The sequence below is a fragment of the Lonchura striata genome, chromosome 6 (assembly GCF_050655825.1).
Source record: "Lonchura striata isolate lonStrDom1 chromosome 6, ASM5065582v1, whole genome shotgun sequence".
Classification (NCBI taxonomy): Eukaryota; Metazoa; Chordata; class Aves; order Passeriformes; family Estrildidae; genus Lonchura; species Lonchura striata.
The window spans coordinates 33,168,159-33,191,199 of NC_140708.1; the positions used below are offsets into that span (position 1 = coordinate 33,168,159).

Here is a 23,041-nt window from a genome sequence, read left to right on the forward strand (position 1 = left end):
AGCCCTGGTGCCCCCTCTTGCTGACCCTGATGCAAGTGAGATCAAAGTCACCTCGCTGCAGGCTGTAGCCAAGGCAAGAACCAGCCAGGATGGCCAGAGCTGCTCAGGCATCCCCCACCAGCACCTTTGCTGAAGGGCGAGTGCAACCACCAGCTCGACTGAGCTGGGAGCAGATCTTCAAAGCTCTTCCCCTGTGCAAGCCCTGTCCCATGCTTCTGTTTCTGCCCTGAGCTCACGTGTGAGGTTTTGTAAAGAAAAAGAAAGCAGATTAGCCCAGCAGTTTGATGCCTCACCGATGGTTTCCTTGAACCTGTGATCACCTCAGAGCCAGAACCTGCTGATCTGGGCCCGTGACCGAGCCTGAGGACAGGCACGGGGCGTGGGGGAACCCACCAGGGCTGGCCAAGACCTTCCAAGGGCTGGCCTCTCCTCGTGGTGGGCTCCACAGAGCTCCAGCCCTTCTGATTTATAAATACACTCGGTGCCAGGTGACTGCGCCCTGCTCCCCCGGGATCTACAGCCAGGCCACGGGCAGCGGTGCAGGGAGTGGTGCTGCACCATGTGAAAACAATGTCATTTGTTTTGCTGGGCACACTCCCACCTCCAGCAGGAACTCCGGCTGCAGAAGGAAAGCTGAGCACGGACCATCCTCCACAAGTGGCTGTGCAAGGCCCCTTGCAAGGTGCACAAAGCACAGCAGACATGTGGGTCCTGCCTGGCCAGGCCCTTCAGCAGCTTTCCACCAACACAGCTGTGGGTGTCAAAGACACTGGCTCAATATACTGTAATTTAAAACAAAGCTAATCTCTTCAGTTTAAAACAAGAGTCATCCTGAAGATTTGCCTTCCCTCTCCTCCTGAAAAAAATCAGATATTACCAGACCTCTGGCTAAGATCTGCTTTGCTGGAGGGATGGAAACCTTGACAGTGGTCACACTTAAGGAGTAACAGATGTTCCTTTCCACTAGAAATCCTTCCTTCCCATCTGAAACTCCAGTGTGTGTAGGAGACCTGATGTGCCAGATCCTCTGGTGAGGAGCATCCCAGGGACACTTCCAGGCCTACAGAAGCAGAGGGCAGCCAAGGAGGATCGACATGGCAAATGCTGTGCTTGGCTGGACTGGAGCGTAACCTGGCCAGCAGCTCTGCCCACATCAACCACAGCTGCCTGGGGTGGGAGCTCACCCTCATTCACAGCACAGAAATGGAAAACAGCAGCTTGGGAGGGCCTGGGAAGTGGCTGACCTGCCAAGAGAGATTTCATGCTGAACCAAGCAAATAAATAAATAGAGTGATTTTCCCCCAGTCAAACAAACTGCTAACGAAACCACCTTTCTGCATGACACACTTAGCAGTGCTTCGAGAAAATCAGGGAGGCAGTAAATCCATTAGCACAGAAAAGCCTCATCTTCCAGCCCTGACAGCACACTGTCAACACTCAGGATTTTCATCTGTAGAATAGCTTTAGAGCCACAGAGTCACAGATACCTGGAGTGTTTCAAAAACAGGTGCAGCAGAATAGGATGGTTGTTGATCCATGCTGCTGTGCCACGTGTAACAGGAATACAGGCCCTGCTCCAAGAAGCTAAAACTCACAGATCTGCCACTATGCAGAAGCATTGTAGGGTAGCTTGTGCCCAATTTGTTCCAAAATTCCTCCTGTGTTACTGAGGGTGTATCAAACACCAGCACGTGCTAGGACTGGACTGATGTGTGCTCCCAGCTTAATGCATGCTCCCCTGAGGCTGCTGGGCTGCTGCCATGAGGGCACACTGCTGGCTCAGGCTCATCTTGGTGTCCACCAAGAGGCTTTTTGCAGAGCTGCATTCCAGCTGGTTGGCCCAGAATCTTATCCCCTGGGGTTATTCCTCCTTGAGGGCAGGACTTTGCCCTTCTTCTGGAACTTCAGGAGATCCCTGCTGGCTCATTCCTTCAGGCCAGCGAGGCCCTTCCTAACAGCAGCACAACCATGTGGTTCATCAGCCACTGCTCCTGGTTTGGTGTTACCTACAGAACTGCCCCTTCAACCAGGTCATTAATGGCAGTGGAGAAGTGACTGGCTTCCAGCTGGATTTTGTGTCTCCAGTCACAATCCATTGAGAGTGGTAGTTCAGCCAGGTTTTGTCTCACCTCACCATCTACTTCTTGGGCTTGTACTTCACCAGTTTGCCTGGGAGGATGTTACAAGAGAGTGTTGAAATAAAGTCAATAAACACCCACTGCTCTCTCTTCATTTACCAAGCTTGTTGTTAGAGTTGTACACACAGCAAAACTATGCCATGATAAGGTGCAATAAATAAATGCAAACATTTTCCCAAGCTGTCTACTCATCAAAACCCAAACATAAGTAGTAAGGTGTGTTTGGGGTTATTTAGAGCGAGCAACATTGTGTATCTGTGGGTTGTTTATTTCTGTTTCAGGATGAAAATACAGAGATAAGAATATCCATATATAATCAGACAGAATCTGGTTCCCTCACCTGTATTTCTAGATGCTGTTGTTAAACCAAACAACAGATGCAGTAGATAGATACTGTGAAGGCTCATTTTAATCAGCATTCACCTGCATTCAGTTTACAGCAGAAAGACTGGCACTGTCTCAAGTTACATCACACCATTCTGGCAGCATTTGAATGCCTCCCACTAATGCATCAGACTTTCTCTCTTGGCCTTCCTTTCCATGGGGTTAGAAGAACATCTTGTTCAGAAGATTTGTATAGTGAATACAAAAATCATACAAACAGGTTGATGCTTCTTTGTTAAAGTCTTGGGCTCTTGGCCTCTTGCCTGAGCTTCATCCCAGGAGAACAATTCACATTAAAGAAGCCTTGATCTGAGTTTCACCGATGGGCAGGGTTGCTACAAGCTGACTGATCTATTCCACCCAGGGCAGGAAGTCAGCTTGGAGAGCTCTTTTTATACTGACAGCCCCCACAATCTTTATCCCACTGTGAAAGCCACACATGAGCAGCTCCTGGCAACAAACAAGAGCAGTCTTGGACTTTCTGCCCTGATGTGCATGCAGGACTCACAAAATGGCTCAACACAGCTCACATGGACTCCAACCATTCCCCTTCCACACACCCTAAAGGCAGGAGTTCAGCTGGAACACAAACCACAATCTTTTTTCTTCTTCAGCCCCAAAATTTAGCCAGTTCTTTACCTATCTACTAGCCCACTCATCCACAGCCCAACCCCTTGGACCATAACATCCCAGTATGGGCACACATTTGAGCTGGACAAGACCTTCCCCAAAGCTGAGTACCCCCACTGCATCCCAAGACAGGAAATATCCAGTTTTCCATTCAGATACAGGCTTTAAGACTGGGGAACATGTATTTCTTTTCTATTTACAGCTATCAAAATCCTTGCTTTACAGCAGTCAAAACACTTCATATAAACTTTTCTCCATGTTGTGGGTAGGAAGACAGCTGAAAAAAAGCAATCAGAATAGTTTACTCAGGGAAACATTGCATTTGCTAGCACAAAGTCATTTTGACAGAGATCTTCTGTTTGTCTTTCCTGGTTGAACCCAGACTGACAGATCTAAGGTCTAATTTTCTTGAAGTCAGTGAGAGGATTTAATCAATATTATGAGAATTTGGTTCTCAGATGGAAATATCACAGATTATGTATACAATCAGTCAAAAAATGTAGTTTAAGAAGCAGTTTTCCAGGTTGAAAATTGTATTTCAAGCACAGACATAAACATCACGAGGGCTCTGGAGGGCTCGGACAGCTCCAGCCGATGGGCAGAGCATAAGAGGTCCTCTGGAAACAGGGACAGTAAATTCCCAAAATGAGTTTGTTGGCAAAGGCAGCACAATTCCCTTCTGATTTATTTCTGCACTGAAAAAGACATTCAACAGCTTTCCAGCATTAAGACATTTTCACCCCTCAGTCCAAAAAGGACTTAGAGCTACTTCTGCCCTGTTACTGTACATTTCCACAACAGTGTGGAGTCTTGGCAGGCTTCTCAACCAGCTGGTCAGCCTCAAATCCACCAAAATGTGAGGAATAAAATATTTTTCCTCCCAAATTTCTGAGCAGTTTCTCAGGAAAGACACTGGCCACTTTCAATGAATCTGCAAAGCTGCTGGGTGGGACATAAACAACAACGACTCTAACCTTGCTCACAAAGCCAGGGGTGTCTGCACCTCTCTAATGTGATTTTAGGAGGGATTATTCCTTATCACAGAGGATATTTCTTGAGTTAAGATAAACAAGCCTTCTAGAAATGCAAAAGAAATATCTAAAGAACTGTTTGCTCTCTCCGTGTCACTGTCCCCTCTGTATTTTTTCTATTAATTCACTTTGGAAAACACCAAGGTTATTTCACAGACCCATAAACCTTCCAAACAAGGTCAGAGAGAGCTACTGAGATCCATGAGCTATTCTGTCCTCTTCCTTCTCCCTGCCTTTGGTTACACTGCTTCAGCCTTTCCTTGCACTCATAAAGGTGTCTCATGAGCTGATGATGAGCCACATCAATTCTCATTCAGGGGAAGATACATGCAGCAACAAAATGATTTGGTTTTTGTTTTATTTTGTGGGTGTTTTTTCCCCCACCAGGTTGGCCAGATGAATCAGCTCAGAGGGTGGTCTGAGCCAGCACAGAGCAACCAGCAGCAGTGCCTGGCTAGGGAAGAGCAGGTACTGCAGCTCCCCTTTCCAGGCCTTCACAAGTGTTTAGCAACTCAAGGTCCCCCACTCTAATGACCTACTTAGAAACCTCATCGCTTCAACCTGCCCTTCAGGCTCTCACTGGACTGGAAACTGTCAAGGTCAGACTTTCCCACCACTTTCTATCTCATTACTCTCCCCACCTCTGGCATCTCTTAATTTGAAACCACCCACACACTCAGTTCATGTGACAGCTCCATCCACTAACGTTTAACAGCTGACATTTTCCTCTAATATGTTGATTCAGAGGCATATTTTTATACACAGTAACACTCCAGAATATCAAACCTATTTCATGTGGGGAAAAGTCTCTCATGAAGCCCATTGCTTCTAGTTAATATGTGCCTGATGCTCATCACTTGAACACACCTTCAGTAAATCCCAGTGTCCTGAGCACTGCCAGTGTCCACAGCATGCACCTCTCACCAAACCCTTACATGCCGTGTCCTCCCTATGATCCTCACTTACAAGCCAGAAAAGAAAGCCATCAAAACCCAACCAACCAGCCATAAAAAAAAACCCACAAAAGCACCATACTCAGAACCTCCCCAGAACTTCCTCCTGGCTCTCAAACCGGCAACAAGGATGCTCGGCTGGATTCTCTGGGCCAGCAAAGTACCTGACAGCCAGTGGCCACAGAAGGACTGCTCCTGCTGAAGCCAGACAGCTTTTCCAGGAGGGAGGCTCTCTGGCAGGGTGGATCCTGTGCTGCCAAGTCCCTCACACTGCCCAGAGCACACATGTGCACACCCAGGACGATGCACTGCCGCTCCTCCTTCCCGAGGACAGTGACACCAACTGGAGCATGCTCATGCCAAGGAGCAGGTTCTGCTGCTCACTGCACAGCTGCCAGGCTAATGATGGCTTATTTTCAGGGACAAGCTCCAAGCTCAGCTGCTGCTGCCAAGCCCTGTCACAACAGAACATCAAGCCCAGGACCCTGCCAGGTGCTTGCCACCTTGTACAGATCTTCTACCTTCAGACCCCAAATGAGTTTCAGGTTAGTGGAAAGCTTATTTACTCCTGCTGGACTTGGATCAGGTTCCTGCTAGGTAAAAAACCCAACAGCTAATGGGCATGCAACATCCATGGAGCTTCCACTCCTATTAGCAGGCCTCTCTGAAACAACACAATTTTCCACCCATGCATTAAGCCAGTCCAATACTGACATCAGCTCATTTCCATTGATCCTGATTACATAATAGTGACTTAATTCTCCATAGAATTGAATTTTCCATATGTTTGGATCTTTTGTAGTTGCTACATGACTTCCTTGTTCCCTGCTGAATTTATAATTTATTATCTCTTTGTCCTATGCTTTAATAGTATGGCTTTTGTTGCAAGCAGAAATGTCTGCAGATTTTATGGTTTTTTGTTTCCTGATATGTTTATCACATCAATGTCCTTCCATCTAAGAGACCTACATGACCATGCTGCAGCATAGCTTCAAGGATTGCCACCAATTCTGGAGTGAAGTTACATTCTGTTACAACACACATTAAGAGTAGCTAATAACCATCATGGCACCCAAATCTCTAGGCACATTTACTGTTATTTATAATTCATAAACATCGATTTTATGAGATCTGAGTGTTGTCCAAAACCCCAGGTGATTGTAAAGGTTACAGTTTTATGGCTGCAGATGAAAATTCTCACTGCATGTGTCCCACCCATCAGAGAGGAATATCTGTAAAACTACCCTGGTCTCTCAGCAGCCTCACTCAGAAAACATCCAGTAACACCTCTGGCTCAGTTCATTTCCTGGAGTACTGGAGCCCACATTTCCAGTCTCTTTGAGAACATACACAGTTCCAGCACAACTCACAAGAAAACGTTTTTCCTTTAACATCCATGTGATGCCACTGGGTAAAGCCATTAATTTTCACAGTCTTCTTTTATAGCAAAGGCAGTTCTGTGCACTCAAGACAGGTGTAAACTAGAACAAGGGAACGTTAAAAACACATTTTAAATTATTCTATTGAAAATACTTGAATTCAGGGGAAAGACATAATCTAAAAGAAGGATCGCTGGGTTGAAAAAGGCTTTTGTTTGGCAGGAGAGCCACTGCCCACAGTAAGACTTTTAAAATAAAAAAATTAACCATCTGTTCCTTCATAGAAAGAAACTCCTTCTGCCTCTGCAGGTCTTTGAAATGGGTGTTAGTTCCTGGAAATGCATCAGCAAAACAAATCATCATAATGGTATGTGCAGAGGGAAGTTGGAGAGGAAGAGAAGGATGTGATGACATCTGCGAGCTCTCAGCCCTCTCTACTGCAGGATGGACAGCAGGTGCCATCTCCCTCCCACACAGGCCAGGATGAAAGCACCTGTGACCCTGCTCCTCTCTTCTGGAGGAAGGAGCACAATTCTTCTGTTCCACACCTGCCAGAGGTCAGACCCCACCTGCACACCCTGCCAGAGGCTGGTGGGGCTGCCCTGGATGCATCCCCAGGAGCTGCAGGGAGCAGAGAGCCCTCCTGTTGTGGATAGCCCCTGGAGCCTGCCTGAAGCTCAGCCAGTGCCTGGCCAGCACCTTGCTGCCCTCCAGCCACACTCTCAACACTCTGTTTTCAAGCCTTGAGTTCTGACCCCTCTCCAAGCACAACCTCTGCTCTCACTCTCACACCAGCTGGACAAGTTGCATGATGACATTACAGTGGGACAGCCACTGCCTGCTGAGAGCAGGCTGGCTCTGACCCAGAGCCAGGACAGCTCTGATTTGGTGATGGAATGTGGGTAGCTGCATCCTCAGCACATCTCCTGATACAGACACACTGTCTCCAGCTCTCACATCACAGCACTGGCTGTTCTTTGGCATCAGTGAAAATGTCTTTTTGTTTGCCATGCCAAGCAAGGAAATTATCTGACGCTTCCATTATATACATCCAATCTGAGCAATCAGATGCTCTTACACATCACACCCATAAGAGTAACAAGATCTTCCAGACCATGGAATAATCCCTAGAAGAGCTGAGGCAAGTCACCTCACTGGGAATATTTTGCATTTAAATGGGGAGAACACCAGAAAATGCACACTCTCCAGATAGGGGATGAACTAGATTACCTAAAGGACCTTTTCTCTCTCTAGGAGGAACTATGTCACCTCCAAACCTGCACAGCTTGGGTCATCTAATCAGACTCCTATTTTGTGACAAATTCTGTGACCAGGGCTACAAGACAGACCAGGTGGGTCCTGCTCCCAGGCATCACTGAAAGACCAGCACATCTTCAGCACCCCAAATGAGCCCACCTGACAGAGCTTTGCTACCCAACAGACTGGCTCCCTGCTCCAGCACCCTGCTCCTGCTCCCATCACTGACCAGGCTGTCAAGTCAGGGCAGCAGAATAATAACCTTGTGAAAAGTCAAGAGCTGTCTGCTGGTGAGAAGGGGAACTAATGCCAGAGATGGTGCAGGTGAGGAGCTGGGATCATGAGTTTGAGGTCCTCAACCTCAGCAGAAAGAAATTGTTAGTAGCAGGATACTTCACAAGGCAACTGTGCCAAAGAAGCCCCCATCACCTCCTGCAAGCAGCCACCAAAAAGAACCAAGAAATATTCTTCAGGTAGAGACCCATTCGTTCTTGGCCTACACAGGGCAGTGGCACAGAACAAAATGAAGGTCAGGCTGGATGTAGACTAAAGAAATAACGAGCACCAATGACACTTTGCTTCACACTGGGGACTGCCAGCAGCCCGTGGTGTGGAGCCAGACGTGTCTCACCACGTCCCCAGGACTGGCCACGCCACCAGGCCCTCGCTCCACGCGTGTGTGCAGCAGGCACAGAGCCCCAGCCCTGCTCCAGCTGTGTTTGTTTGGCCAGCTGCAGTGCCACAGAACACAGCTGCACTGATGGGGCCGTCACCTGGCTGCAGATGAAAGCAGCTCAGTAGCAGGAACTTGGCCATCCCTGCTCTGTGCAAGTGGGGCCAGCCCAGCGAGCGAGCGGGGTCTGACCGCGGCCGCCTCCTGACCCAGAGCGCTGCGAGAGGTGACAGAGGGGACGATGCGTCCAGGCAGGGTGAGGAGCAGGCAGCAGAGATGGATTATGGAGCCTGACTTGAGGCCAGCAGATCCCAATTTTTATCCTGGCCCCACCTCTGGCTTGAGCTGTGCTGCGGGAAGTCTTTCCCCTTCCTGCTTTGTCCACATTGCTCATTATTCCTATCGCAATAGGAATGATTTTACCCCACCCCCAGCCCTTTCTGACTTGAGGAAAACTCTTGGCAACCAATATCAGAAATGTTTTCTTTCTCTCTTCACAAGTCTCCGCACTTCATTTCAGATGTTTATGGTTTTCATTTTCACTTAATATATGCTATGACTGATGTGTCAAAGCCATCATAGCCTAAATCTTCAGGTTTTATTTCTAAATGCACTATAAAGAATTGCTCCCTGCTACTGACTGAGTCATCTCCTCTAGATCAAAGCCTGTCCTGCTCAAACTGAAACAAAACAGTTTGGTATTTGACTCTTTCATCTAGGAGCCAGTTCTGTCTGTGCTAAGCAGCACCTCCCTTTCCATATTCAAAATGGAACATTTTCCTTCCTTCTGTCAGTATGATGGCAGAGCAGGCCTGCACATTTGTGAATAACTAACAAAAAGCAACTGCATGAATGAAGAAAGGCAATAGTACAATCAACAGGTGAAAGAAAATTTGAAATTCCATCCCAGAATCTGGGATAAGCAAGCATTCCCAGGAGCACTATTTCATCAGAATCTGGAAAGGCTTCAGCCTAGAGGATCAGAGAAGGTGACAGTGTCCTTGCTGAAGTGTCCACAGAAGATCTGGCTGCATTTTCATAGAGCATGTCTCCAGTGTGGTAGAATCTCCTCATCTTTCATGGTCCAAATAACTAACACAGTCCAGATCCTGGTCTGGAGCAAGGGTCAGCCACGTCAGTGCTGCTAGCACCTGGAATTCTGAGCGTGTCGGCTTGGCAAAGGAGTAGTCAGCTCTACATCCCTCTTCTATAACAAATCCGCTTTAGTTATATTAAATTCAAAGGCATCTTTATCAATTGCACCAGAAATACAGTTAGGTAATGGATTAGTAAAAATTGGTAAAACTTGCAGTCAATCCAGTGTAAATCTTAAACTCAGTCTGATTGTTGTGGTCAGCCCTCTGACTATGCTGGAATGACACCAGGAATTAATTTGGCCCTTCCCACCTCATCTAAATGTGGGCCAACAGACATGCATGTTTATCAGGAAAAATAAGAACATATGCTGGAAACAGAGCATTTCCAAAAAAACCTAAATCCAGCATGGGAACAAAAGCAAACTGCAAAGATTTCGTAGCTAACCAGAATGTCAGAGTGAGATTGTCTGATCGGGATTAAATGTTAGAAGAATACCTTAAAGACAGCATTGGAACATCATCCAGACCTACACATTTTTAATGGAGACTCTGAGCAGCCAAAGGTGTGACTTGGGAGTGGTACCCAATAGTCCATGGCTCTTATCCTGGTTTTGGGTCAATGCCAGTTTCAAAGGGACAGCCAACAACCTAAGTTAACTACAAGGATGGTCCATTTTATCCCCTTCACAGCACTAATAGGACACCCTATTTATGATCTTCAGTCCCTCTCACACAGTGTGTGCTCAACAACCATCTGTGCTCCTGTCAGTCCCCATGGCTTTGGCATTCCTGTGGGAGCTGGAACTGACCATCACAAGAATAAAAGACTGACCACAGCTGAAATGGTATCAGCAGCAAATGAAAAAAAAAAAACCTCCAGCATATAAGCTTAGGGGATGCCATTATTTAGGCCAAAGAATTGAAGGAAGGCTGACGTAGCCAATCCAAAGAAACACGAATGTGAAATCCTGTGCTGTTCAACACAGATTTCCAGCCAGAGTCAAACCTTGCCTCTGGGTGCTGCCCCTGCAATTCAGGCCATGCTCTGGCTGGGCTGCACTCAGCAGGGGTCGAATGTCTGGATGAACATGCCCTCTCCCTTCCTACAGCACTCCAGGCTTTTCAGCCTCAACATCGCCCAGAGCTTGCTGCTTTTATTTCTAAGTATAATAAAACTGTCACTGCACTTTTGGTTTAACAGCTCCAGTGAACTATCAGAATTAAAAATAAATCATTCTGTTTCAGGGAATGCTGAGCCTCCTGGGTCTAGAAAGTATTTGTTTCTCTTCTCAGCCAGACGTGGGAATTCAGCCTTTAGGATAAAGTATGGGAATTTTGATTGCCATTTCACTTCCCCCCACTCTGCCAACTCCCACTTCAATTTCCAGAAATAGATCTCGTCTACACTTAAGAGAGCATCTGTTTGAACAACCTGATAGGAAAACTACACTCACAGAAGTTAACTAGTACAGGATGCCAACAGGCTCAGGCTTCAAGCACCTGCATCCTCGCCCAGGTCTGCTCTGCTTCACACACTGCCAGTCCACACTGGCTCAGTATAGAACAGTGTAACCCATATAAAGAGAGCCCATCAGTATTTTGGCATGTGCTGGTGACTAAGGCAAGAGCCCATTGAGCTGAGAGTGTGACAAGCTACCATGATCCAAGTGCTCAGATGACAGCCCACGTCAACAGTGTCTCCAGAGCTGTGGATCACAGTCAGAAGCAGAATTGCAGTTCAATGTCCCAGAAATCAAGAGTATATGTTGGCATAATTAATACACTTTGTGATTGATTTAACGGTGAATTTTCCTAGAACCAGACCTTGGAATTCACATGGACTCAAACATATGCCAAACCACACTTGGAGCATTGATAATTTTCTGACACACTTTAATCAGTTACAGGGTATGCACAGAATTGCACTAGGGCAGCCAGCACCAAACAAGTCAATAATTCTTTTCAACACCTGGAAGACAACCTAGTTTCCAAGAAGCAGCATCTAATGAGGGGGACAATTTCAAAGCTCTAGCTATAGCAAATTAAACTGTTGTGGCACATAGGCAACTAGATAATATCATCAGCTAGCATTGCTCATTACAGAAAGGCAAGAGACACTGTGCATGGATTTGTGCGTGCTTCCTGTAACACAACTAGTGGAGAGAAAATGGAATAAAGTTGAAGCAGTAATGAAAATCTGTGTTTATACAAAATAATACCATGCTTAACTCAAGAATAAATCATTTGCAAGTGTTGCTTTGCTAAACAGTTTGGTAGCTGACTTCTGTAAAAACAAGACAGGCCCTTGTGAGCAGGAACTGATTTTATTATTAACTCCTTAGTGTTATGATTACTTAAGTTATAGGCAGAATGCAGTAACCCTTGATTAGGAACATCAGGAGAAGTTCAGTTCTCATGTCTTCCTACAGCTTCTTCACAGCCTGGCTGAAGGAGGTATTGCTGGATGAATTGCTGGGTGAAGGGTGAAGAAGCTGCTCTGCAGACAAGACTGAGTTATTCCAGAGGTCACTGGCTTTTAGGTCACTGTGACCCTGCACAGGCTCACCAACAACTGCATTCAGCTCTGACACTGCTGCTCAGAGGAGCAAGACACAAGTAAGTAAGACACAAATAGTGGTGTGGGAGAAAACCAAAACCACCCAGGACTGTCACATGCCCGTTTCACTGGTGACTGCACAGCTCTGGGGCACTTGTGACCGTCTTCCAACGAGACAGGTGAGGTTGCTGAACTCCCAAAGCACCTGCAGGCCCAGCACTGGCTACACCTAGAGCCCCAGGCACCAAATGCAATGCATCACTCATCCCCAGATGAGGCAAACAACCCACATGGGCTGAAAAAATCCAGGAGAAAAAGCACGTAGCCACCCTGCTGCCAGCAGATTCCAGACCCCTGCAGCAGTGGATGGTGAAGCCAGAGCCACCCTGCCAGTGAGTCCCCAGCTGCCTGTGACTCAGGCTTGAGGAAGAGGGCTCCTGACCACTGGAAGCAGCCAGGCTTGCCTGGCATCTCCACTCAGACCCAGTGTAAACAACTTCACCCACAGCTCACACCTTGGCAAAAGAGATGAACCCCTGTGCATGTGTACTGAATTCCCAACAGGGCAAAAAAAACCTGGCTGTGGTTGGGTGACATGAATGCACATCCCACCCCTCTGCCCAGGTAACCACAGCAAGGTAAGGACAGCTCAGCTGCTTTGTTAACTGAGCTCAATTAGTCTGAGTGTTCTCCTTTATCACATTTCAGCAGCTCCCGGGATCAGGCAATCCTTTAGCAGATGTGGAACTGTACACTACAATCCCAGCTCTCTGCCTGATGCTGCATTCCCCAGAGCCATGAGGAAGCCTGAGAAGTATGACAATAAAAAGAGCAGACGTTCCCACCATTCAAGACTACGTGGCACATTTCTAGAGATTGCAGTAGAACACAAAAGGTCCTTGAAGATGCTGGGTTTATACAAAGGAGACAGGACGTGCTCCCCAGCCAGGCAGCCTGGATGAAGCTGCTGGTGGGATGGAAGGAGCAGACGGCCTCCAGCTGTCACAAGCCACTGCTCGAGTCTGGGCTGGCCACACCTCCACTTTTAAAGTCAGCCCCAACTCCCACACTTGTGATATTTTGCTACCACAACTGCTGGCCCCTAAGTGCTGCAACCATGTACCTGTTACCAGCAGGCACCAAAAAGTCTCTCTGCTTTCTACCGATTTCAGCTCATTCACAGCGGGACCATCAGAAATCAGAGCTGTTTGGCACTGGGACTGTCTGAACAAATACATGGGTTCTTTCCAGAGATGACAAACTGACAGTGCTACTGGAAGGCTGTGGGGCTGCAGCTGGCTTGGTTGCATTCCTCAACAGAAGAAAACCCCAAATTTCACACACACTTGTGGAGGACTTTCAGCAAAAGCTGCATGTGACATCATGTGACCTTGTGCAACTCAGGTTCTCTGCGAGCCAGCTCATTCTTCCCAGCCTTAGTATTTGTCATCTGCAGTGACAAATAGCAGTGATGAGATACACAGAGCGACTCTGGATCAGAGATCTCTTTGCAGATACCTTATCTCACAGGAGCTGCACACACACTTCCCCTCACCACCTGCCTGGGCTGGCTGTCTCAGAACACACACAGGCTGCAGGACAGACATCCTCTCCTTGCAGCAGACCAAGACTTGCTCCCCATCTCACTCAGTCCAAGAGGGAAGGGCTCAAGCACGAACTGTAAGAATCTCCTGGCTCAGACCCACCTCTTTCAAAGCACTGCTGCCAAAGTGTTACGCAAACTTCTTCAAAAGGCATCCCAACTGCTTAGCTGCCACCTCTACACTCCAAACTCAGTGCCAGCTCTGGAAAGCCTCATTAATTATTAGCAAAATTGGGAATCTAAAGACATTTTTAAAAAAAGATCCAGTCTCCTACAACACAAAAGGAAGTAAAAAACCTCACATGCATCACATCCGTGCTTGGGAGTAGTTACTGCTCCTTGCTGTCTCTGGAGGAGATTCCTACACTCAGAAGTAAGAAGCCCACAGGCTAAACTGGCAGCTAAGATTTGTGATTCCCTATTTCCCAGGCTTTTCCTAAGCTTTGTGCTATACTTTTATCCTAAGCATATCCAAAATGTAAAAAAGAAAAAAAAAAAAAAATCAGACAATCTTTATGCAATATAGAGCACAGTCCACCCAAGGAGAGGAAGTACTTTTATTAAATTGCAAGTGGCCAAGTCTGTATGTTACGTGGGAGTTTCAGTCTGACCCCATAATTCTGAGATATTTACTTCCAGACAGAGCTGTTTACAACCAAAGACAACATTGCCATGCCCCAAACCATCCTCAGGCTTGCTTTCTATGGAATTTTGCCCACGGAGAAAGCGATAGGTCAGCGGAGGGGCGGAGGGGAAATGTATTAAAATAAGTCCTGGCCCTTGTCCTTTGAACTTCAGACCAACCCAGCGCATTTCCCAGGCCTAAGGCAGGAACTGCCCCGCTCCCAGCTCCCCAAGCAAGGGCTGCTCTGCCAGCCTGGCCCAGCAGCCCCAAGGCAAAGGCTCTGGTGGCTGCAGCTGGGCTGTGCCCTGTCCCAGCTGGGTACCATTCCAGCCCCGCTGCACTCGGCTTCGCTGAGGCCCCGCTCCTCTGGCCACCCTCAGCAACTCCTGTTTGTTTTGGAGGCTTTTCCCTCCTAAAGCTCTGCTCCCTGGATTCAAGTAAATCTAGCAATTTTATCCAAAAAAAAGTAAAAAAAGAATGTCGGGTGCCAGGGGATTGGTGGATTCCTACTGAACACTTCTGAACAGGTTTTTAGCCATGTGTCATAGCACGCAGCAAGAAGTTCCCAAATTTAATCCCTCTTCTTCACAGGGCAGCACAGCTCTTACAATGGAAATGCCTTCTCTCAGCTACTGCCAGGGAATTTGCCAGTTCACTGACACTTTTTCCCAATCCACCACCACCCCACAGCTCCTGCCCAGAAAGTGGCTGTATGAACACCTGCACCAGCAGTTCCTTGGAACAAGACCCTGTCAGACACATCTCTGACCCAGAGCTGTGCTGACAGGCTGCAGCACAGACACGACCAGTCTGTCTTGTCTGTTGACCCAAAAGAAAAGCACAAATGACTCAACTTCCACGATGAAGTAAACAATAATATGCAGGTCATCAAACTGGCTGTGTGACTGTAGGATCACAATTCACTTGCTGGGTCTGGATCTGTGCTTCAGCCAGACAGCTTCAAAGAGGAACACCTATGCCCCAGGTGCAAATGCTCTGCATCCCTTCTGATGATAGGTGCACCTCTTAGTTTTGGTTCCCCAAGACGTCCCCTACAGCTCTGGGCTCTTGGTTGCTATTGCCTGAAGATGCACTTCCCTACATTACGTGAATCCTGCCTTTCCAGAGCGTACAGCAAATTAGAGTTTACAAAGACATCTAAAAAGAACAGCATCCCTAATTTCCCATGATCTAGGGAGGATGGTTGCAAGGACAGCATTGGCCATTGATGGAGCTTGGGATTCGGGTTCTGAATTGGCCACGAAATCTTAAAGAGATTCAGACAAGTCACTAAATCCTTCATATGTACTGTTTGTTGAGATGGAAACACTGAGGAACAATATGCAGCTGAGCAGGTGTCCAGAATTCAGATTTTAAAGCCTGTGTTGCTTTGGTGCACAGCCTGGGTGACACGAGCTGCCCAGCTGCCTGCTTGCCCCCAGCCCTCCTTGCTGCTGGGAGCTGACAGAGCCAGCTGTGCCCCAGCATAGAGCAGCACAAGCATTTCTGCATAGACACTCCCTGTATTCTGGGCTGTGGGCGTTCAGTGAAAGCCATCAGTGAGGAGCCAGGAACAATTCCCTCATTCAGGGTATCTCCAGCCCCCAGCCAGGCACACAGAGCCAGCTTCCAGGAGAGGTGAAGGTGTGGGGAGGAAGGGGAACTAGATTTGCTTACACACAAAGGTGAAGGAAGGGCTCTTGCTCTGTCTAGAGCATTCCAAAAGCAGATGCCCAAAGGCTCAGAGCTTGTGATCTAGCTTTTATTATCTTTCTTCCCTTCTTTTAAGAAGAAAGCATGGCAGATGTTTGAGACAGGCTGTGGTTTCAGTTGCAGAGAAAAAGGATTCATGTCCTCAAGCCCTGCAGAGTAAATAACTCGGTACTCCTGCTGCCTACTCCCCATTCCATTCCCCAAAACAAACCAGGGTCCCTGTCACATAAGTGAGAGTTACTGTGTATGTTATGAGGTTCTGCATGACACTAATTTTCATCTGCATTTAAAAGAAGGCTCAGCACAGCAGCTGGAAGTTATACTGGGCTTGGCACAGAGCAGTACATTGCCCTACTTCCTCTAGCTGCTACACCAAGACAATGAGTTAAACACAACAGCTGTGTGGACAATCAGCTGAGGAGAAACCACATATGTCTGTAGACAGACCAGATTCTGTTCATATGAATCAATCCATTTCCAGCTCTGATTACCAGCAGTTTATAAAGCACCTCAGATTGCTACCAGGGCTCATGTCTTTCATTCATGTCTCCACTTTTCAGTCTAACCCCAAGCACATCCCTTTGTATGTGCAAGAACATGTGGAAAAGGACACATGCCCTAGTCTTAAACAGACCCAACCCCTTTCCCCTCCCAGTTAAAACATGTTATCTTAGCAAGCAAACACTTCTTTCTACCAAGTCACCATTTTACTCCTTATCAACACTAACCTGTTGGTTTCTGTTAAGAAGACAACCTCTCCTTCAGGGGCAAACAGTGTTCCTCTCCTTGGGGGAGCACTGCAAACACTTCCAAGGACCCTCTGACAAGGAATGTGAAGCTTGAATCTTTGCTCAACAGAGATAGCAAAACATGAATGCCAAACACTTCTCTTTGAAGAACTAGGCTAGAAGTTGCTCTGATTTCCATTTCAACCTCTAACACATTTAAAACACAGTAATTATCTTACAAAACTCTCCACATTCACATCATTTAACATTTTAGACTATGAGCATAGGGCTGCATCACCCATGACTGCAGTGACAAGGGTGTCAGTCTGAGAGGACTTGACAGAGATGGAGGGCAAGTGAAGATGTCCCCAACACATCCCTCAGCAGTTACAGTGCACTCAGCACCTCCTCCCCTCCCGAGGTCTGCACATGGTTGGTCATGGACCAACCAGCCATGTCTGACAAGCGTGGTAAGGAGCAGGCAAGACGCAATAATGCCCCTAGAACAGGGAGCACAAGTTGGGACATTGCCATATTGAAAGGCAAAACACATGGGAAGGGGGTGAGAGCGCTCACAGGAAATAGAGGAGGAGCAAGAGACCAGCAGCTCTGTCCTTGTCAGTACAGTGACCGCCCTTGGTCACACCTGCTCTCTGCAGGTCTCCCTCTTGTCCCCTTGGGCTGTTGGGTCTGTTGCTCTTCATGCCTCACACACACTCCCCAATCACAGGGAAAAGGCTCCTTTCTAAACAGAATCTTCACCAACAGCAGCCATTCTTTAGGGGAGCCTGGCAGGGAAAAAACCAACCCCTCGTGCACATCACGATTAGCCTTCAGAGCTTCAACAGCCTAAGAGGAGGCAAGAGGCAGCAGTGTCCCCCTGTGCAGCTGGCTTTGTGACCTCATTTGCAGTGGCTGGGAAAGGAAACCCATTCCCAGGAGAGTTTCACAATCTCTCCTTCCCTTCCCAGCGTGCAAGTCCAACAGCCCCAGCTCTTCCCACTCCAGCAGTGCCACCCTGCCAGCCACCAGCCCCGGCCTCCCACCCTGCCTGGCTCTGCACACTCCACCCAACCAGATTCCTGTGGCTGCTTCACCTGCCACTGAAACAGCAGAGAAACCTGCACGTGCCACCTCAGAGTCCGGATTATTGCACATCCCTGCCCGTGTTTAAAGGATAGATGCTTGCAAACTTAATTTCGTAAGCAGTAGGACAGATTTTGTAGTCAAATTCGTTTTCCCAGAACACCAATTCATTGCTCAACACCCCTCTTCAAGTCTATCCACCTCTATCATTACAGGATTTTCCTGCACAAGCACTCTGCCTGGCTAGTGGCAAGGATGAAGACTTCCCATTGCGAGGCATCAACAAGTTATCCCCACCAGAACAGGCACATATCCCCACATATCCCCTGTGCTTATTCGTAACAGCCCGCTTGCTTGCCCTCTCCACCTGCTCCTCAAGGCTCCCAACTCCCACATGTTCTCCTCCAGCCCAGCCTTCCCCCACACCTCACCAGCTCCAGGTGACTGCAGTCACCCCCCACACTGGGGACACCTCCCATGCACTGACCCAGCTGTGCTGTCACCTGTGGCTGCCCCGCAGGGCTGGCAGTGCCTCATTACCACTCCCACACCCTTCAGCACCAGCACAAAAAAGCACTGGCAAGGCTCCGCCATCAGTTGTGCTCGCTATTTATTCATCACACATGTGCAGAACATCCCCGCTGCTCTGAGGGAGCAGTGTGCATATTTAAAAAGACAATATACAAAACATAGCTGAATCTTAATGAATCTACTGCTTTGCTACTGGAACTGAATGGAATTGTGCAGACTCTGCCAGGATGGAGAAAAAAAACCCAAACAAACCCAAACCAACTACACAATATTTCACTTGTAATATAATCCTTAAGATCGCTTTTGCACTGTATTATTATTGTGCTTATCAGGCCTGTAAAGCACCAGTTGTAAGGAGGAAAAGGATCAAAATGCAACAGGCAGCACAGTGCCAGCCCTGTCAGAATGCTAAAGTATTGCACAGTGAAAAAAACACACAGTCCTGGCAAAAGTTAACTTCACACAACATGATACCTCAACATTAGGAAATGAGCTAATAGCTCAAATACATCGACTGAGGTCTCAGCAAACCCTTCTGGTTTGACAGTAATAAGTATAAATGGGGTCTGACAGAAATACATTTGTTTAGGACCAAGTTCCCCATTTAAATGTTCGAGTTCCGTGAGGAGGACAGCAGTTACAAGGAGAGTCCCGCTTCCTCTCAACAGGTAAAATTTACCGCAGAAATTTACTCCGTGCTACGCAAGGCGTGGATCCGCCTCCTCCAGGGGAGGTTTCTACACATCAGCAGGAGCAGAAAGCAAAGCGCACCCGCACACATCCGAGCGCTCCGTGCCCGGACACTTCATCCCATCCCTCCCGCCTCATGTTTGAAAAGCACCCAGCAGTGCCCACAGCAGCACGGCTCTGAGATGCGCCAGTCTCGGCGCTCATGACCACGCAGCATCGCGGAGGAAGCGCCAGAGCCATTGATTGAGGGGAAATAAATGGGCTGTGGGTGACAGCCAGCCCGGATGAGACCTGCCAGCGAGAACGCTGGGAGCTGCTCACCTTCCCTCTCCCTAACCACCAGAACTATTTGCGTTTAGAAAACAGGACACTCAACGCCGTGATTGTTCAGCCTGGCAGGGTGGGAAGTCCACACAGATGGGCGGCTTAGGACGAAAGAGGGAACGGGCAATGTCAGACAACTGAGCGGCTCCAGCAAACGCAACAAGCCGCTGCTTTTAAGTGGCAAGAAAAGGTCCCGATCTCCGGACCGGATAAAACGTGAAATGTTCCCACATCTCCCTCCTTCTCCTTCCCTTCCTAGCCGGTGCCCGGGGCAGGTACGCAGGGACTTCACATCCCCGGGTGGGAGCTGCCCGCGCCACCCCGCACCTTCCCCATCGCTCCCGGCCCCGGCCCCACGGCGGGCACTGCTCCCCCTCCATCCCCGAGCTGACCGCGGCCCGGCGGCGGAGATCGCCTCCGCTGGGAGCCAGCTCCCGTCCCCAGCACCCATCCGCCTTCTCCTCCGCGGAGCGGGACCCCCGCGCCGCCGGCCCCGGGCACTGCGCTCGGGCCGCATCGCAGGGACCTTCCCCGCAGCTGATCCCGGTCCCGCTCTCGGGAAACATCGCCTCGGGAGCTGTCCCCGCATCCCTCCGCCGCCTTCCCACGCGGGGGGACCGCATTCCGCGGGGTCCGGTGTCAGCGGGTCCGTCACCCCCCAAAGACCGCAGGTCCCCAGAGCCCCCCGCCGGTCCCCGAGCGGGACACGGACACGCGCGACGCGCCCGTCCCCTCACCTTTGTACTTCTCCATGGCGATGAGCGGCACCGCAGCCCGGCGACTGGCGAGGGCTCCGGGACACGGCTCCGGGACGCGGCTCCGCTCCGCAGCCGCCGCTCCCCGCCGCGCCGGCTGCCCGGCCCGCCCCGCCCCGCCCCGCCCCGCCCCGCCCCGAGCCGCGGGGCCGGCCGGGACCGGCGCTCGGGGCTGCGAGCGGGGCCGCCGCTGCCCCAGGGACCCGCCGCTGCCCCGGGGGGCTGCGAGCGCCCAGCCGCCCTCCCCGGCCCCGCGGAGCAGCGCCGGGCTGGGGGCCCCGGAGAGGAGGGCAGCGGGCGCTGCGGTGAGGCGGTCCCGGGGATGCCCCGTGTTTGGGATGCTCCCGGGGATGCCCCGCTGGCTGCAGTGTTCCTGCTTCTCCCGGGATAGCCGTGCATAGTCCCGGTGCCATGAGCCTGCCAGAGACCTGCTCCCTGCTCCGCGCTGGCGCGCTGGAAAGTTGGGTTCTCCTTCCACCCTGGGGTCACTGAATTCGGACTCTTCTTTCCAGTGATTTCATAAAGGCTTTCTGATAGGACCTGGCTCCTGCACAGAGCCAATCTCACCAGAATGTGTCCCTCTCCTTGGGTTGCGGTGATATTTTTGCCCGACTTCTGCCATGGCAGCCAGAATTATGTCCAAAGTGCACAAATATGCACCCGTGGAGAAGTGGGCATCCAGTCTGACCTCAATATGAGGCACAGGTGACAGTCTGTCCTCAGGCTAAAGTTTTGGAGATGCTGAAGGAATTTAATGTGTATATCAATTATGAGAACACTGAAAGTAACAAACAGAAAAGTCGATGACAGTTATAGGGGAAATTTTCTCTTCAAAATTAACACTGGTGTGGGAACAAGGAAGCCATACCTGGCTAGTACAGAGCCTTTAAGCAAGAGGTGAGGCTAACTGCCTGACCTGGGTGTGCAGCTCCACTGTTTCTGTGGAAAAATATGCAACCATTACCTAGAAAATGAGCTGCTCTCCTTGGTTCCTGTTAGATAAAGCACCCAGAAGGCTCACTGAAACTGTATTTCCCAATTTTTGGACCTGTCAGCCCACGAACCATTGACATCCATGGTCCAAGGTAGCCTGGAAAATGTCACTGCTGCACCCCAAGGCTTCATCATATGTCTCTCCTTACATTTTTTTGAAAGTAGCCATAAGCAGGTTCTCTTGGCTCACATGGAAAGCAAGCAGCCAGGCTGGATGGAAGAGCACTGTCCTGACATTCCTTGGGTCCCTGTGTGCTCCTCCTGTCCCCAGCTTCCCAGGCAGTGCTTGGTGGGGGTGACAGCTCTCACCTCTCTCTGTGGAACCAGAAAGTGACCTGAGCCACATGGGAGCTCTCCATACAAGAGCAAGGCTGGGTAAAGAGCTATTGCCACTCAAAGAAGCTGAGGCTGGAGCATCTCTCACGTCTTGCCAGGGCATACCCACCACACAAAGAGACAGGCCAGCAGATAGCACTCTGCAGTAACTGGAGAAAAATAAAAAAATATGCCTGCCATGTAGGAATACTTCTCTTAGGGCTCTTCCCAGCTGCTTCTTGGCTATAGCTTTCAAAATCTAGCAGGGTGGGCCTTGGCCTTTGAGGCAAACCTTTGAGGTGTGCCTCTATCTTGAAGCAGATGAGCAGGCATTCTGAACTGAGCAAGGCTAATAAGGATAATACCAGTTACACAAACTAATTAAAGATGATTTTGAAAGATCAAAACGTCAGATACCTGTGATTCCTGTCTCCAGGACCCAGAGCCTTTAGATTCCCTGCTTGTCCCTTCCTTCCTTTCCCATGATAAGGATGCTCTGGAATTCCAGGACTGCTGGTTAGGCCCATGGCAATTGCTGGACAAGTGACAATGGGACAAATAGTAATGCCAGAGGAATACAAGTTCTTCCTGTTTGCCCCCTTCCTCTTGCACTAAGAAGTACCTAAAATACTTTGGAGTATTCTTTTTCAAATAGGCTGTTGTGTTCTGGGGTTTAATAAAACTGGGAAATACTCAGACCCTGCTTAGAATGTGGAATTAATGTTCCTAGTGTTGGTGCTGAAATCAAGATGTTTACCACTGTGCTCAAGTAGAGCAAACACTTGCAAACTGGTTTTCCTGGTGGAGCTTCTTGAAGCCAATAAAATAACAGCCATCTACCTGTACACCCATGTATTCCTTGCCTTTTTTTCTTATTATTATTAATTATGCTTATTAGTGATGATGATTATTATCATTAATGATGACTCAGGCGTGAAAAGCCTGGAGAGCCAAGCTCATCTTGTTTAATTCCTTTTTTATGTGGCTGACATCCTATCATTCAGTGCAGAGGTTCATACCATAGTTGTCATGGTTTAATCCTTTTTTCCCTGCATATTCATGCTGTATTGATAGGCAGCCTGGCTGCTAGTGAAACTGGCACTTTTGGCTAAAGTTTTCCTGTACCATGCTGTGGCTTTCCACTGGTGTCATTCTGCTTCTCTGGACTTACTGCCTTTAGGCTCTTCTGCTTCCTGTGAAACAGAGCAGGAATCAAGAATATATTTGGAAGCCTAAATGAACTCTGTGAACAATTACAATGATTTGCTAAATACCTTGTGTAGTAGCATGATCCAAATAATCTATTTTCTCCACTGGCAATGCTAAACACTTTTCTTTTTTTTCCCCTAAGTACACTAAGCAGGTGTACAATGTTTCATTAATATTGTTGATTATTATTATTGATTGCTACACCTACCTTTTGCATCAGCAAAGTCTTTAATGTCTATATTTGTCTAAATCTTTGCTATGACTTTCTTCTCTTTGCTTGCACTTACTTTGCTTTTTCCCTGGTTTAAGCATGACACAAAGTGTGGTGAAAGTTATTGACCCCTCTGTGGTGAAAGCCAGAGGAACTCTG

The 23,041-nt window shown here is 48.6% G+C and overlaps 1 protein-coding gene across 8 annotated transcripts in view; it reads right to left on the reverse strand.

The window, feature by feature from the left end:
* Positions 1–20,270, reverse strand: part of AFAP1L2 (actin filament associated protein 1 like 2) — a 62,208-nt gene extending 41,938 nt beyond the window's left edge. For all 8 annotated transcript variants that reach the window (XM_085582832.1, XM_085582831.1, XM_085582830.1 and 5 more), the window contains exon 1: positions 20,137–20,270. In XM_085582832.1, the coding sequence (XP_085438958.1) occupies positions 20,137–20,152 (16 nt within the window). In that variant the 5' untranslated portion in view covers positions 20,153–20,270. The remainder of the gene's footprint in view (positions 1–20,136) is intronic.
* Positions 20,271–23,041: the final 2,771 nt, after the last annotated feature.